Source organism: Ovis canadensis, chromosome 2, assembly GCF_042477335.2.
Source record: "Ovis canadensis isolate MfBH-ARS-UI-01 breed Bighorn chromosome 2, ARS-UI_OviCan_v2, whole genome shotgun sequence".
In the NCBI taxonomy this organism is placed as follows: Eukaryota; Metazoa; Chordata; class Mammalia; order Artiodactyla; family Bovidae; genus Ovis; species Ovis canadensis.
Window position 1 is genome coordinate 225,342,438 of NC_091246.1, and position 14,950 is coordinate 225,357,387.

At 54.4% G+C, this 14,950-nt stretch overlaps 1 protein-coding gene across 6 annotated transcripts in view; it reads right to left on the reverse strand.

Annotated features, from left to right (window-relative positions):
- Positions 1 to 14,950, reverse strand: part of TNS1 (tensin 1) — a 245,106-nt gene that overhangs the window by 36,310 nt on the left and 193,846 nt on the right. For 5 of the 6 annotated variants that reach the window (XM_069578283.1, XM_069578284.1, XM_069578285.1 and 2 more), the window contains 4 exons: positions 12,828 to 14,444; positions 6,441 to 6,527; positions 1,157 to 1,353; positions 199 to 274 (listed from right to left, as the gene is read on the reverse strand). In XM_069578283.1, the coding sequence (XP_069434384.1) occupies positions 199 to 274; positions 1,157 to 1,353; positions 6,441 to 6,527; positions 12,828 to 14,444 (1,977 nt within the window). The remainder of the gene's footprint in view (positions 1 to 198; positions 275 to 1,156; positions 1,354 to 6,440; positions 6,528 to 12,827; positions 14,445 to 14,950) is intronic. The other variant, XM_069578288.1, reaches the window with a different exon arrangement.

Sequence of the window (14,950 nt, forward strand, 5' to 3'; positions counted from 1 at the left end):
CTTAGCTGTGTGAGCGTGGACAGCAGAAAAGAAGTGAAGAGAAGAGAGGTGAGGAAGGGAAGCAGAAGTAAGATGAGCCATAGGGATGAGGAGCGGCAGATTCTGGTCCCACCCAACTCTGCCAGCACTCCCAAATCTGGGAAGCCTACACAGGCCAGAGGGGACCCAGCGAAGGAAGGCTGAGTGTGGAGTTCTTACCCCCACTGGGTGGTGGGCTGGTCGGAGAGGTTCCTTCCATCTCCTCAAAGGCTTCCTTGTAGCTGTGCAGATGGGGCTGCATAAGGAGAACAAGGGAGCAAAGCCGTAGCTGTGAGTCTGAGGAGGAGTTTCCAGTTACCAGCCTAACCAATCATCCTTTCCAGTAAACACGGAGGTCAAAGGCAGATCTTCGCCACCTGTGGCCCCAACGACTGCTTGCAGCCAAGAGAACAGAAAGTGGCTGATTGCAAGGCAATTGTCCAGCAGTACCTGCCTTGGAAATATTTCACAACAGGGCCAAAAAGAAGGGACAGAAGGCAGGAGAGAAAAGATGTCCAAAAGCTATTTATGTCCAGAAGGACCCGTTAACCTGGGATTTTACCAAATATGGACCACTCACATCAGAATCTTCCAGAATCAGATTCCTGGGTCCCACGCCAAGTCTAATGGGCTAGAATTTTTATAGGGGGACTTGAGAATCTGCGTGTTTAACAAACTCCCTGATGACTGTTATGCTCACTAACGTTTAAGATCTACTTCCTCAAACTGCTGAGCTGTCTCGAAACTATAAAAACTTTGACACCGAAATTAGATCTATCTCCCAAGTAAACCCTACATCCAGAAAGGGTTCAAAAACAGTCTGTAGGATCTGGCTTGGAGTCTAGAGTCTGCGGTCACCTACATCACACCAGGGTCCTTACCACCCTCATAAAGGGTGCTCTCTGGGGCTCAAGAAGGGAGCCTCAGTCTCAGTGTTCATGGAAGAAGTAGGGGAATAAAAGCTGTTTGGAGGGGGAAATTGGCTCCTGATTCCACAAACCAAAGAGAAGCCCTAGGCTGAGGATGCAGGGAGGAAAAATATACTGAGTTTACTGACAGGTCACCGATACTCAGATGACAATCAAGTCCCTCAACAGTTCAGCTGGGCTCTGCTACCCTCTGTGGCCCCAGGACTCACCTCTTTGGGTCGCCCTCCAGGATTGAGAGCGATGGTGAGAGCCAGCTCTGGGGAGACGCATTGGACAGGCGAGCGAACCCCGGGGCTACGGGGGGATGTGGGTTCCGGTGACTGGTTCTCGTACTGCCCATCACTGGCAGCCCGCTTCCGGAGAGGTGCTGGGGGCTCTGCAGGCTGCTTCTCCCGAGCCTGCACCCCTGGGAGGAATGGCAGGGCAGAGAGGGCAATGAGCAAAACGTGGGGGAAAAGGATCAATCCACCTAACTCCCCTAGAGGAGACAGTGCATCTTAGCTCAGGGGGTCCAAGCTGGAGCTGGACTTGCCTCCCCTCACACCTCCTCCCCTCAGACTCCCTCTGCCCACACCCCAGTTTCTCTGCTGGGTGGGGGAATCTGCTTAGATTGAGCTGGGCTTCAGCAGGAATCTCTGCTCTGCACAGGGTTGGGGCCCAGAGCACAAAGGACTGATACAAGAAACAGATGTCAACTTCTTCCAAGCCCCAGAGGCAGAGGGCCAGAGCTTCCAGGCAAAGGAGGGAAGGTGGAGGGAGGAAAGACAGTCTCCAAGGCGACTGCATCAACCAACAAGCAACACCAGCCCCATGGGGAAGGACTTGGAAGGACTGAATGACGCATCAGCTTGCAAATGGTGCTCCCGAGAAGAAACCCAAGAAATGACTAAGACCTGTCACGATGTCCCAGCCCCAGCTGGCCCCTGGAATACTGCTGGCCTTCTCAGGGGTTCCCCAACCCTCATCCGTCCAGTGTCGCTCTGAAACCTCCCACCCACTTCCTGTATGCCCACACTTTCCTTGCCCCAAAGATGGCCCAGGTTTCCAGGCTGCCCCAGAGCGGCAGGCAAAGAGCCTGCAGACAAGCGCCTCCTGTGCTTTTGTGTATTTCCCTCCCACTCCCCAGGCCTTAACCTCACCCTCCTCCCTTCCCACTCCCTCTTCCCACAGCTGGGCTGCGGCACGAAACCCATTGCCTCATTGAGCTGGCTCCAGGAGCCTAGAAAACTTACTCCCTTGGGGCCCAGAGGCCATGACCCAGCCTGAGGGTGGGCCCCTCATCCTCACTACCCTGAAGAAGGAAATTCCAGCCCTGCCTCCGCCATCACCCGAGAGGGCAGGCGAGGTAAAGAGAGGTGCTGGGACTTATCAGAGGTCTCATGAGACCCTGGCTACACCAGCCTCAGGCCAGCGCTTGTGGGCCGACCCACCACCCCGTGGCACACACGCTCACGCACACGCAGACTGCCTCAGCAACAAGCCAGCACAGCCAAGCAGAAATCACCCTCGATCAGACTGAATCGTCATCTACCCTTCACAGGGGGGTCTGCATGGCCCCAAGAATCCCTAGCTCTGGCCTGGCACCGCCACTGAGGCCACTATGAAAAGCACAGGCTGAGAAGCCTAGCTACTCGTCATGAACAGCAGGCTGCCAGCTGCCAAGTCTAGGGATGGGTGCACACATCTCACACACACACACACACAAACACACACACAGTCACTCCAAGACGTGCATTCAGACCAGCCCATAACTAGGAGCCTCGTCTGGAGAGCACTTGCAGATGTAGAAGGTCCCCTGTTGGGGTGGTGTCCTGAGTTTCCACGGCTAGCTCTTCATTCATCAGAGGCAACCTGCCTACCAGCTCAACCAAGAGAAAAAAAAGCCCCGAGTAAAGACTGTAAACCAGGCTCACAAACAGCCTTACTTAAAACAATTAAGCCCCTTGCCTCAAAGGGCCCTTATTCGCAGAAGAGAAAAGTAGGGGTCGCACCGTCCTAACCAGGGGCTGCTATGAGGATCAACCCGGATGGAGGACAGGGCACACCTCTGAAGGGCTGGGCAGGGCCCACTCAGGGATCCTAGGGCAACCCCAGGCTCTCAGCCCTCAGAGAATTGGGGTGGGGGGTGCGGGGGTGGTCCCCTACCCTCGCTCACACTTCCCCCACCTCCTCCAAGCCCCCTTCCCTGTCAAGCCTCCCTGAGCAGCTTGGTCCAGAGCTACCGCTGGTTTCATTCCTGGCAAAAACATTAGAGAGAAACAGACGTAGCCATTGATTTTCTAATAATAATTGTGACAAAGGAGGCGCGTTCGGAAAAGGCTCCCAGGGGTTTGGAACTAAGCTCAGCCCCAAGGTTAAAAGAAACGCATTAGGGCTGCACCGAGTTCCGGCTCGCCCAGCCCCGCTGCCTCCCTCGGCCAGAGCCCGTGTCTTTGCAAGGGGCGGCTGATGTCCTTGTTTGGGGATCTGATGTCTGCCCTTGAAAAACGGGTCTGCTTTAACTCAGGGCCCTGTCTCTCCTGGAGGGACACGGAACATTCTCCTGGACGCACTCAGAACATGAGCTCCACGTTCAAGGGCTGCAGAGTGTTGCAGTGGCCCAGAGAGGAGGCTAGACCACTGCGGAGAGGGGAAGCTTCCAGGCCATGGAGGGTGAGAGGTCTAGCCCAAGGCGGTCACCACTTGAGAGCAATCCCACCTCTTCTTCAAGCCCCCTCTCCACCACCACCAGAGTGGGACCAGCTCTGTCCGGAGGCAGGGGGATGGACAGGCGGCCATCCAAAGCATAGGGTCCTGCAGGGCACAGCCCCCCTCTGCAGAAGAGGGAAGCCCCGCATTCCACTCCCACGGGGACAGACCCTCTCCCGCGGAGCACCCCCCGCAGCCCCAGTGGCCAGCCCCGGGCCTCTCGAATTCTCTGAACACAGTGTGCCACTGTTGTCCGCCTTGGCAGGCCCAGATCTGCCCCCCAAGTGCCAGGAGAGCCATATTCCCTCTCTCTTGTCCCTCTCTACAGGAGGGGAGACGGGCCATGGCCGAGGGGAGAGAAGAGAGCCCCATTGTTCCTCAGCCAAGCTGGGACGTCTGGACACAAGCTGACAGCCTGTATCAGGGGAGAACACCCCCCCCCTCACGTCCCAGAGACTGACGGGTAATAAAAATAGCCCCACTCTTTCCCACCAGCCTCCTCTCCGCCCAGCACATCCCCCCACCCTCACCTCAGGACTTTCTCAGCCTCCTGGCCCCAGGCCCGCTCTCAGGGCCTCTGTCTAGTGCCCCACTCCCTGCATACACACAGGCATGTGCGTGCCTGCGTGCACACGCACGCACACACGCACACACACGCACACACCCACACACACACGTGGGCACACACAGCCTGAGCCTGGCAGCAACAGCGGTGGGTCACAGTCATCCTCAGAACCTCCACAGTCAGCCCTTCCTCAGCAGACCAGGGACCAGAGGAAGTTTATGAAGGAAGTGGGGGGAAGACAGGCAGACCAGGGACTCTGCAAAGTCTTCCCAGCAAAGCTGGTGAGCCCAGCCTTCTCAGCCCAGCAGCACAGAGCAGCAGCCAGAAAGCGGTCTTTAGAGTAGTTAACACACTACACGAGAAGCCATGTGTTGTCCTCCAAGTGCTGCTCGCACACTCTGGGCATCACGCCTTCCCTGGAGGACAGCAGTCCTCCTGGAGGGCAGCGGTCACCACAGCCCAGGGCCTCCACCTTGGCCACCAGACCTGAAGAGCAAGGCACAGGGCGCTGGAGCAGCCCCATCTCCCAGGGCCCTCATTGCTCCCCCAGGATGGTGCTGTGCTCAGGGGACAGCCGGCTCCAAGGCTCCCCTAAAGTGGCCTGGACCTGAGGTCAAGAATCTCCATCACACACATACACACACACACACACACACACACAATTCTAGAGGCTGTCGCCCTAACACGCATCAATACACCTGATTCATAGACACAGCATGGCTGCCCACCACCCCAGCGCCCAGGGACAAACGTCCTTGTGCCAGGCTTCGTCACATGCCTCCTCTACAACCCCCAGACTGGCCACTTCCACTCTCACAGACCCAGCTCTTCTCTCCAGCCTTCCATTTTCCAAAAGACTGGATTCCTCAGCTCCAGGCGGCAGGGCTGGGTGTCCGACAGCTTGCCTGGGGCTCCGGAAGCGAGGGGATCCGGGAGGCCACCTGCTGGGGCCAGGGCACCAGAAAGCCACACGGCAATCACACTAGCTAACAGCCCCAGGGCAAGCCATGCCAGCTCCCCTCAGGACAGGCCCACCCCCAGAACTCCCCCAAACCCCAGGCCCAGCAGGACACTGCACTCCCCACCACTGGGCCGAGAAGAAGGTGGAGGGACAGAAGAGGAGGCGGATAGGGAGCTATTCTGCTAAAGCCATCTCCCTACTGTCCATGGACTGGGAGAAGGAGGGCCCTGAAAGCACCGGCTATTGCCACTGGAAGTCAACAGCCCCTTCACCCCCTCAGCCTTTTCCCAGGGCTGCTTAAGGCCACGGCATGGGGTAAACCCATGCACACCGTCTTCTCCCTGATCTGGGCTTCTGGCTTCCAACGAGCTGGGATGGGATAAGGGGATTCCCTCCCCAGAACTAAAAGCCTAAGGGCTTAGATGTCCAGCTGGACACACATCACTGCCAGTGGACCACATCACTCTAAAATAGAGCAGTGTGACTCTGGATGGAAGGGCCACCATACTGGAGCACATCAAGTCACCAAGCTAAAGGCACATAGCCAGGCTACGACCCTCCATTTGCCACGCTAGGAGGGTGAGCTCTGAGCAATTCAGAGACTTGCCCGGGAGTGTCACAGAAGTGGTCACAGGCAGAGCCAGGACCACGCCCGGGGCTTCTGACTCTTGGCCATGGGTCCTGGGGTCAGAGATTCAGGATGAGTCGGAAGGGGGTGCCCTGCCCCACCGAGTGCTGTACTCCAGAATGGACAGAGCAGCAGGCGCCGGGGCACCGCTCTGTGTCTTGCGCCCACTGGTCCATGCTGAGCATGGCCTGGCTCCTGCCGAGGCTCTGGCCAGGACAGCCCGGGTGAGCTAAGGGCCAACGCAGCTGGAGGGCTGGGCTGTCAGAACCCTCACTGAGTGCCTTTGTTGCAACGACCTGCATGCCCACAAGCAGCCTGAAAGTTGGCCCAGTCACCCCAGACTCTTTTCCCAGCAGGGAAGGCCAAGGCTGGAAGCATCAGGCTGTGTCCATGCAGAAGTGGGAGCGCTCACTCATGCAGAGAGGAGGGAGGGAGAAGGCAGCAAGGACAGAGGTGGGAGGCACTGAGAAAAGAAGCGGGGGCAAAGAGAAGAAAGAGATGGAAAGGAGAGAACAGAAGAGGGAAAGGAGGGAAAATGAGGGGGAGATGGGAAATGAGGAGGTGGAAGAAAGTGGGCAAAGTCTGGAAGGGAAGAGAGAAAAGGGGAGCGAGGGTGAGTCATAAAAGGAGGGGAGAGGGAGAGGAACCAACCAGAGAGAGAGGAAGATCGGAGCCGGTGGAGAGGAGGGTGCCAGGAGCTGACTGTCCGCCCAGTGCCCTGCAGCCTGGCATTGTACGCTACCCACCCCCACCCCGGGGAGCCGGCAGGGGGGAGGCAAGCAGCGTGGGGGGTGGGGGGCGGGGATGAGGGAGGCAGGAAGAGGAGGACACCAGGCAAGGAAGGAAACACGCCCACGGCACGGGGGACAGATGGACACGGGACACACGAAGAACGCCAGGGACAAGGCATTTAACAAGACGAAAACAAAACAAAAACAAAGAAAAAATCAACATTAGTTGGTGTTCTGAGTCTAGAATCTGGCCACACACTTGAGGGAGGTGGGCAGGGTGTCAGACAAGAAGAGAGGGTGGATCCGGGGTCTCACTTCTCCGAAGGACAGGTGGACGTTCTGCGGTCCAGTAGGACGCCACTCACCTCTCTTTCCTAACCCCAGCATGGAGCAGGAAGCTGCCAGCCTGGGACCAGGAGATTTCAATCCTTTGGCTCCACATCTCACCCACCCTCACGGTCAGCACGTCCCCGTTCCAGGACCTCTCCCTGCTCATGGTCATCTCCCCGCCCCTGGATTAATCAGTGACCCTTCCAGTCTCAGCCCAAGGGTCATCTCCCCAGGCATCAGGGCATTCCTCGGCCCTTTATTCTTCCATCACACCCTCCTTAGTAGTCCTCTTCCATGGGGGCCACTTAGGAACCACTTCAAGTCCTGCCCCGGACTACTGGGCACCACTGAAAAGTCCTTAAGATGCGCCTGCCTGGATGCACTGTAAGGACCTGGGATGTCTTTTTCTTCAACCCAGCTGACTCCAATCCATCTCACACCCCAGGGGCTGCACAGTGGCCAGTCTCACTTCTTTCTGTCTTCCAGAGAGCCACACCTTTTGAGTTTTCTCTACTTCAAAAGCTGCTCCACATCAGTTTGTTTGTTTGTATTTACTGGTTCCTCTTCATGTCTCAAAGCTCCAGAACTCAATCCTAGGACCTCCCCTCTGTCTGTGCTCACCCCCTCAGTAAGACCATGCAGTTTCTTACTTCACATGACATCACAGACTGATATCGCCCACATTCCTAAGCTCCCATCTCTCCCCCATAAACTCCTGACTCATACATCCAGCCATCTTAAACACTTCATGGGCATCTCAGACGTAACGTGGCCCAAGCCACACTTCTGATATCACCTCTAAGACTGCTCTTCCCACATTCTTCTCCATCTGAAAGAAGAGCAACTCCTTCCTTTAGCTGCTCAAGGAGAAACCGTGACTTTTCCTTCTCGCAGGAAGCTTTGCACTTGCTATTTCCTCTGGCACATTCCCTCCCTACCCAACAAAGGTTTTCCCCTGACCATCCAACTACCCCACCACCACCCTTTACCCTTCACTGGCACTTCACTGCTTTATCTCTATGGCACTTACCATCCATCTGATTATATGTGTATTTGCTTACTGGTTTATTGTCCATGTCTACCTCTTAAAAAAAACCTTTATCTTTTTTGTTTACCACTATTTCTCCTGAGCCTACCTAGGCGAACATGTAGCCCAGACAAGGGGCACATGTTGAGTGAATGACAGAATGGGCCTCGATCTTGTCTCCTTTTCCCATGATGACCTATCAAAACTGAGTTCTTAATTCAAGCTCTCAAAAGTTGACACCAATATTTCACTGTACCTGTATCCAATCTCTATTCTTATTTCATGAAGAGGTACCTTACCTCCTCAGCTCAGATGTGTGCTCAATTGTATCTGACTCTTTTCAATCCCGTGGGCTGTAGCCCATCAGGCTCCTCTATCCACAGAATTCTCCAGGCAAGAATACTGGGGTGGGTTGCCATTTCCTACTCCAGAGGATCTTCCTGACCCAGAGAGCCAACCCGCGTCTCTTGCATCTCCTGCATTGGCAGGCAGATTCTTTACCAATTGTGCCACCTGGGAAACCCCTACCTTACCGCCTGGTTGAGCCTAAATTATCTACCCAGGGATCTACTCCTAAGCCTACCCCCTCCTTATCTCCAAAGAGACCTGTTCTATCAGTTTCCTTCTCTCTCTTGTATCTTTCTCTTCTCACTCTTCCCCCCATACCCAACCTCTCTCTCTTCCACCTCTGAAAACTCTCATGGCTCCTATCTTCACACAAAGAAGCTCTCAGTATCTCGCCACCCGCTTTAGCTACCACCCTCTTCCCTTTTATCACAAAACCGTTCAAAAGAATGGATGATGCGCTGTCTGCACTCTCTCCTCTCACTCCTCAGTCCCTCGGTCTGGCTTCCGTCACCACCACTCTACTGAAAATATGTCTCCAAAAACCCCCGAGGCCACCTAACTGGCAAGCCCGGTGAATTTCCCCGAGTCTTCCTCTTGGTGATCGCCCCACAGTGACGCTGCTGGCCTCCTGGGACCCCTCTACTATTCTGACTTCTATGATGACCCACTGTCTCAGGGCCTACTCCTGGCCCAGAACATTCGTTCTCCAGGCCCTGCATGGCTTCCATTCCCTCACGGCCTTTTCATTCTAAGCTCTTTTCTCTCCACGCCGTCTGATATATAGAGATTTCATCCATGCCCAAAGCTTTAACCTTCATCTTTGCGAGGATGACTCCCAAATCTATAGCTCTTTCTACTCTCTCAGGTCCAATTCCAGATGTCCAACTGCCTTTCATCTCTCTCTATCTGGAGCCTCCACTGTCACTCAAATTCAACATAACTAATACTGAGATCTTCATCTTACACCACACTGCTCCTCCTCCTAACTTCTGGCTTGTTAATGGAACACTCATTCTGTTTCTATCTATGGAGCCTCAGAATTATCTTTGATATCTCCCTCCTCTTCACTTACTATACCCAATCAACTTCTAAATGCGTTGGTTCTCGTCCCACTACAGCATCCCTGCCCCCATCTCTTCTTTTGCATTTCCATGGTCAGCACCCTAATTCAGTCCCCATGACCCAGGTTAGCCAATAAGTTCCTAGCATCTCCCAGCTCAAAGTCTCTCCCCTTTTGTATCCTTCCTCCCCAGACCCACCAAATACATCTTCCTAAACTACAGTTCTGATCATGGCATCCTTTCCTAAAACACAGTAATGGCTTCCTTCACTTCCACTAGCTAAGATTCAAGCTTCTCCGTCTGGCATTTAAAACCAACCAGACGCAAGCCCCAGGCTCCTTTCTTCACTCTCTATTACACAGCCTATCTGCTCTCAGCCCACTCCATTCTTCAAACACATCCTATGCCTTCCTAGCTTCATCATGAGCCTTCCCTTTCCAATAATCTCACCCATTTCAAACTCCTATCTTCCAAGGCTCTGTTTAAAATATATACTCAACACAGAGCCACCCCAGTCTCTCTAGCTGATAGTGATCTTTCTTTTTTCTTCATTCCCACAGAACTTTTCTTCATATTTCTCTTATGACAAAGAACTTCATTTTAAAGGTCTAGTTCTTTTTCCCCTTACTAAACTCTAGACTCCTTAAGGATAAGATCCACATCTGATTTCCAACATGCATTGAAATCTCTACCTTTAGAGACACCTGAGACCAGTCCAGGCACAGAATCAGGATCGTATGAAAACTTGATTGGACTCAACAACTCTGACTCTTATTTCTTTTTCGTGTCTTATTGCACTGGCTAGGATAGCCAATACAATGTTAAATGATCGCGGTGATAACAATCATGTTTATTTTATCCCTGGTGTAATGGGAATGCTTCTAATGTTTCACAAGAAAGTGTGATATGTGCTTCAGGTTTCTGGTATCTACTCTTTATCAAGTTAAGAAAACTACTCCGACATTCTCTGAGAGCTAAGCTGAAATAATACATAAGTAGTAGTTGGATCACAGTGGCATGAACCAAGGACACAGAACTGAAGTACAGAGGACAGCCAAGGAGGAAAAGGCAGACCTGAGGGTGAAAGGCCAGAAGAAACTAGATCATATTCATGACCATATACAGGCTCTCCTCAGATCTGCGCTCCCTAGGTTACTCATGTTGAAGCTTATATTCCAGCTCCTTGCAGAAGAATACAGAATGAGAAGAAAGAGGTAGTGCTGAAAGTCTATCCTTTGGCTCCTAGACTGTTTTACGACTTAATCCTGCTGGTGCATCTTTATCTACAACAAGCACTGCAGATATCCTGAAGGGCTACTGAAGACGTTGTGCAAGCAAGATCTGCTGACATAAGAAATACTGGTCATGAGAGGGCATAGACCAAAGAGAACTTCTGAAGCCCTAGGGACCAAATATAACTGTCCCTTCTATACATCTTAGCCCTTCTCCTGATGGAGTCACTCAGAGCTGGTGGAGGAGGTGACAGCAGGGTTGGGACACAGATACTGTGCCAGTAATATCCCTCCATCCTGATGACTTCTTGGCAGCCAGAACCTGAGCAGCTACAGGATATGGAGGTTGAGAGGCAAGACCTCAGAAACTTGTAGGAGAGAAAACGCTGAGCGGAGAGCCACTGTAAGATGGACATCTTTCTGGGGCCGTTAAAGTATGGCTTCCTCTTGAGCTACACGGAAGGGTTCTGGGAGGGGGAGGAAATTCATCCTACTCTCTTTAGATACCTCATACTTCTCTTCTTCTATTATAAATAACTTCATTTTAAAGTTCTAGTTCTTTTTTCCGCTTACTAAACTCTAGACTCCTTAAGGATAAGATCCACATCTGATTTCCAAAATGCATTGAAATCTCTACCTCTAGAGACACCTGAGACCAGTCCAGTTGCAGAATCAGGGTAAATTTCTTTGGATACTGCCCATCATTAGACTAACATGTCACTATTCCTCAGGCCACCACCCCAACTCTGTAAAATACTGAGAGACCCATTCTTTTCCCGTCAACAAAACCAGGAATAAAATGGTTTCTTCTGACAAGCCAAGTATTCTTTATCTTACTGGCCCAGATATGGACAAAAATAGAAGATGGCAGTCCCTTGGAGACCACCTCATGGAGCATTTTGCCCCTCAGGTTATAGAGCTACTCATCTTATCCTTTCACCCTTGGTTAAAGCTGATGATGTGTTGCTAAACCAAATCTCCAGGGAAGGTGAAGCCCTTGATTGCCAATTTCCATAGTGTGAATACTGCCATTATGGCCAACTTCCAGTTACCCATAGTTGAACTGGGGGCTGTGTTCTGCTCTGAAGTACAGAAGCAGGACATCCATGTCCCCACACCAGATCCTGGACTCAGCCTCAAAGCCAACTGGCCTGGCCCCAGCTCCCTCCCTAAACCAACTGTCTGTCCCCAAGAAGGGCGTCTCCCTCCTTGCAGCTGGCATGGTGACTCAGCTTCCCCTAAATTTAGGAAAAGGGACAGAAGGCAGACTCAGCTGCCCAGGCTCCTCTTCTGACCTCCTTCCACCCTGTCATCTGAGGGGCTTGGCACAAGGTCCCCCTCACCCCAGGCTCTGGTCTACCCCTGCCTGGGCTTCACCCCTACAACAAAGCCAGCTCATAGGATTTCCCACCCAGTTTAGCTATCCCCATGGAATGGTTATAGGCTTAGGGCAAAGTGAAGGTAGGGAGTCCTTCCTGTTCCTTGCAACATGGCCTGGACACTCTGCCGTTTCTTGCCTTTATCTCCCCAGTAAACCTGTCTGGTTGCCCCACTCTCTTTCCTTCCTTCAGAAAGATAAGTCCATTCGCTGGTAGGAAAGAAAGATCTGTTTCTCAGTGCCTGCTCCCCATACAGAGCTGGTCCTAAAGCAAGGACTAGCAGGATAGCTAAACAAGGCTGATCTTGGCCTCCTTGGAGACATAAATATCCTGAGAGGACCCACTAGGGTTAAACACTCAGATAGGGTCCAAGGGCTTTGGGGCACCCTCTCAGACATTGTTATGTCTCTGGGAGGGCCAAAAAAGGAACTGGAGTCCACAGAGGCCTCCCTTCAACCTTCTCCACTACAGATAGCTACAGAGAGCATCTCATCTCTGCCTAGAAAAATCTGTACTCCAGTCCCAGAGTCACCATCTCCAAGAAGCTTTCCCTGATTGTCGAGGTGGTAAGCCTTACTTTCCCAGGCTCTGGGGCTTTGGTCCCCATCTCTGTTGTAGCACACACTGCACTCTGTTAGAATAATCTGTCTGTGTACCTCTTTCCTCACTAGATTGAAAACTCCTGAGACACTGATCTTTGAACCACAAGGCCTGGCTTGTGGTTCAGGCACAGAATGCAGGAAGGGATGGGTGGCACATAGGTTCCTAAAAGCCTCTTCCCCAGGCCAAAATGGCACTCACTGAGGCATGATGGTTGTGCCTGTATGATGGCTGTGCCTCCCCCTAGCAAAGCCAACCAAGACCAAAGAGGGAAGTTGTGGAGGGAATAAAGAAGGGATACCCAGCACTCACAGCCCCTGAGGCTCTTACCTGCCACCCGGTGGGCCACCAGCCCCTCCAAGTTCAGTGGTTGCTCCTCTGGAGTTCGGGATGGGTCTGAAGTCACCTCCTTTGGTGGGAGCTGAGGCTGAGTAGTGAGGCCAGGGAGAGAGGCTGGGGGCTGCTGAGGCCCCAGAGAGCTCTGGGTGGTTGGAAGGAAGGCAGGTGAGGAGGAGGTGGTCAGGCTCTTTGGATGGTAACTCTGGTTGGGCCCAGTCGGACACGGCTGATAATCATAAGGTGAGTAAGGCCTGCCAGTGGGAACGGACTCCAGGGAGGCCCGGGGGGCTGGCTCAGGGGTTCCCAAGGAATGCCCACTGGGGATGTAGCCAGATCTGGATTGGGTCAGCGGGTGGGACTGGCAGGAGGAGCCAGAGAAGGGCTGGGAAGAGAGCGGAGAAGCCCCTGGCCAGGCCCCAGGCACGCTCTGGGACTTGTGTAGGGGGGCTCCCGCCGTGGCTGGTTCCAAATCAAGCATCAGCATGTTGAGGGCTTCGATGGACTGCTCGATCTCCTGCTGTGAGGCTGCGCGCGGGAACTCGGGGAGGCCAGACATGGAGGGCTCTGCTAGTGGCTGGGGGCTGGGCCTGCTGAGCCCAAGGCTCTCCAAGTGGGCTCTTTCCTGTTGGCGAGGAGGTGGGCGAGGCTGCTGCTGCTGCTGCTGCTGCTGCTGCTGCTGCTGCTGTTGCTGCTGCTGCTGCTGATGCTGCTGCCAGGAATTCAGGCCCCTCTGCACAGCCTCCCGGCTGCTCCCACCACGGGCTGGAGCTGGGGGCAGCTGGGGCTCCGTTTCAGGAAAGGACTGAGAGCGAAACATACCATTGGCGTCATGGCCATAGTGGGAGGTGGTCGCTGACTGTGGCCAGGCTGGGTGGGGTCCCTCCCGCTGGTAGCCAGCTAAACCCTCCTGTGCGGAGTAGGAGGGTCTCATGGGGGCTGTGTGGCCAGCCTGGGCAGGCACTGCCCGGCTGGCAGACTCATAGGGGTAACCCCCGCCGTTGACCATAGGTTCCGTGGGGTAGGGCTTGTCCAGACCATTGGTCAGTGGGGAGAGGGCCTCTGGGTAGCCACCCTCACTGGTGTTGGTGACTCCATCCAGGGAGGACAGGGTGCCCATGCTGCCCACGCTGTGCCCATCCTGGTTGGGCAGCTCATCGTCCAGGATGTCTGTCTCCCGCTCAGACGCTAAGGCCCCGCCGTTGACGTGAACCTGGGCTGGGACAATGTGGCGGCCAGAGGAAGGCGCAGCAGGGCCTCCCACTGGGCGGGACCGGAGATGCTGAGGGTGGTACATGGTGCCTTGCTTCTCCCGCTCCAAGCCGAAGCCACTGAGCAGGCGGTCCAGCTCACGCTTCTCCTCGGGACTCAGGGCAGCAGGGGCACTGGCGGGGCCAGGGGCAGGCTCATCAGTCTTGTCTGTCTTGGTGGAGGCTGTGGAGTTGCCTGAGTCGCTGCTCACGGAGAGGGTGTGCTCCACGTGATTGGGGGTGGCTGGCAGCACAGGCCGCGTGGCGCTGACAGCCCCGGTGCTGCCGTGCAAGGAGTCCTTCTTCTTCACCTTGGCATACAGGCTCCCGTCCAGGGGCCCCTGGGTGTGGCCCACAACCTCTACAAGAGAGGGACCGGAGGAGAGACAGCGAGCAGACATCAGTGGGAGGTGGGACACCCTCCATTCCCCCAAGGAAAGCATCTGAGAGCTTCCCTTCCCTGGATCCCCAAAGGGAATCCACTGAGAGCAGAACATACCACTGGGGTCACGGCCATGGTGGGAGGTGCTCCCTCCCACTGGTAGCCAGCTAAACCCTCCTGTGCGGAGTAGGAGGGTCCCATGGGGGCTGTGTAGCCAGCCTGGGCAGGCACTGCCAGGCTGGCAGACTCATAGGGTTAGCCCCCACCGTGAACCACCTTCAGCATCTCCAAAGGGAATCCTCTCAACCCCCAGAGGTAGAGCCGAAGTGGCAGAAAGGACAAAAGGACCCCTTCCCAAGCTTCTGAGCAGAGCCTCCCCAGCACCCAGCAGGGCCAGGGCCAGGCAGTGGAGCCCTAAATTGGTCAGGAGACCTGGGGGCAAGATGCCCCAGTTCAAAGCCTGGCTCTGGCACTGCACTCACTTC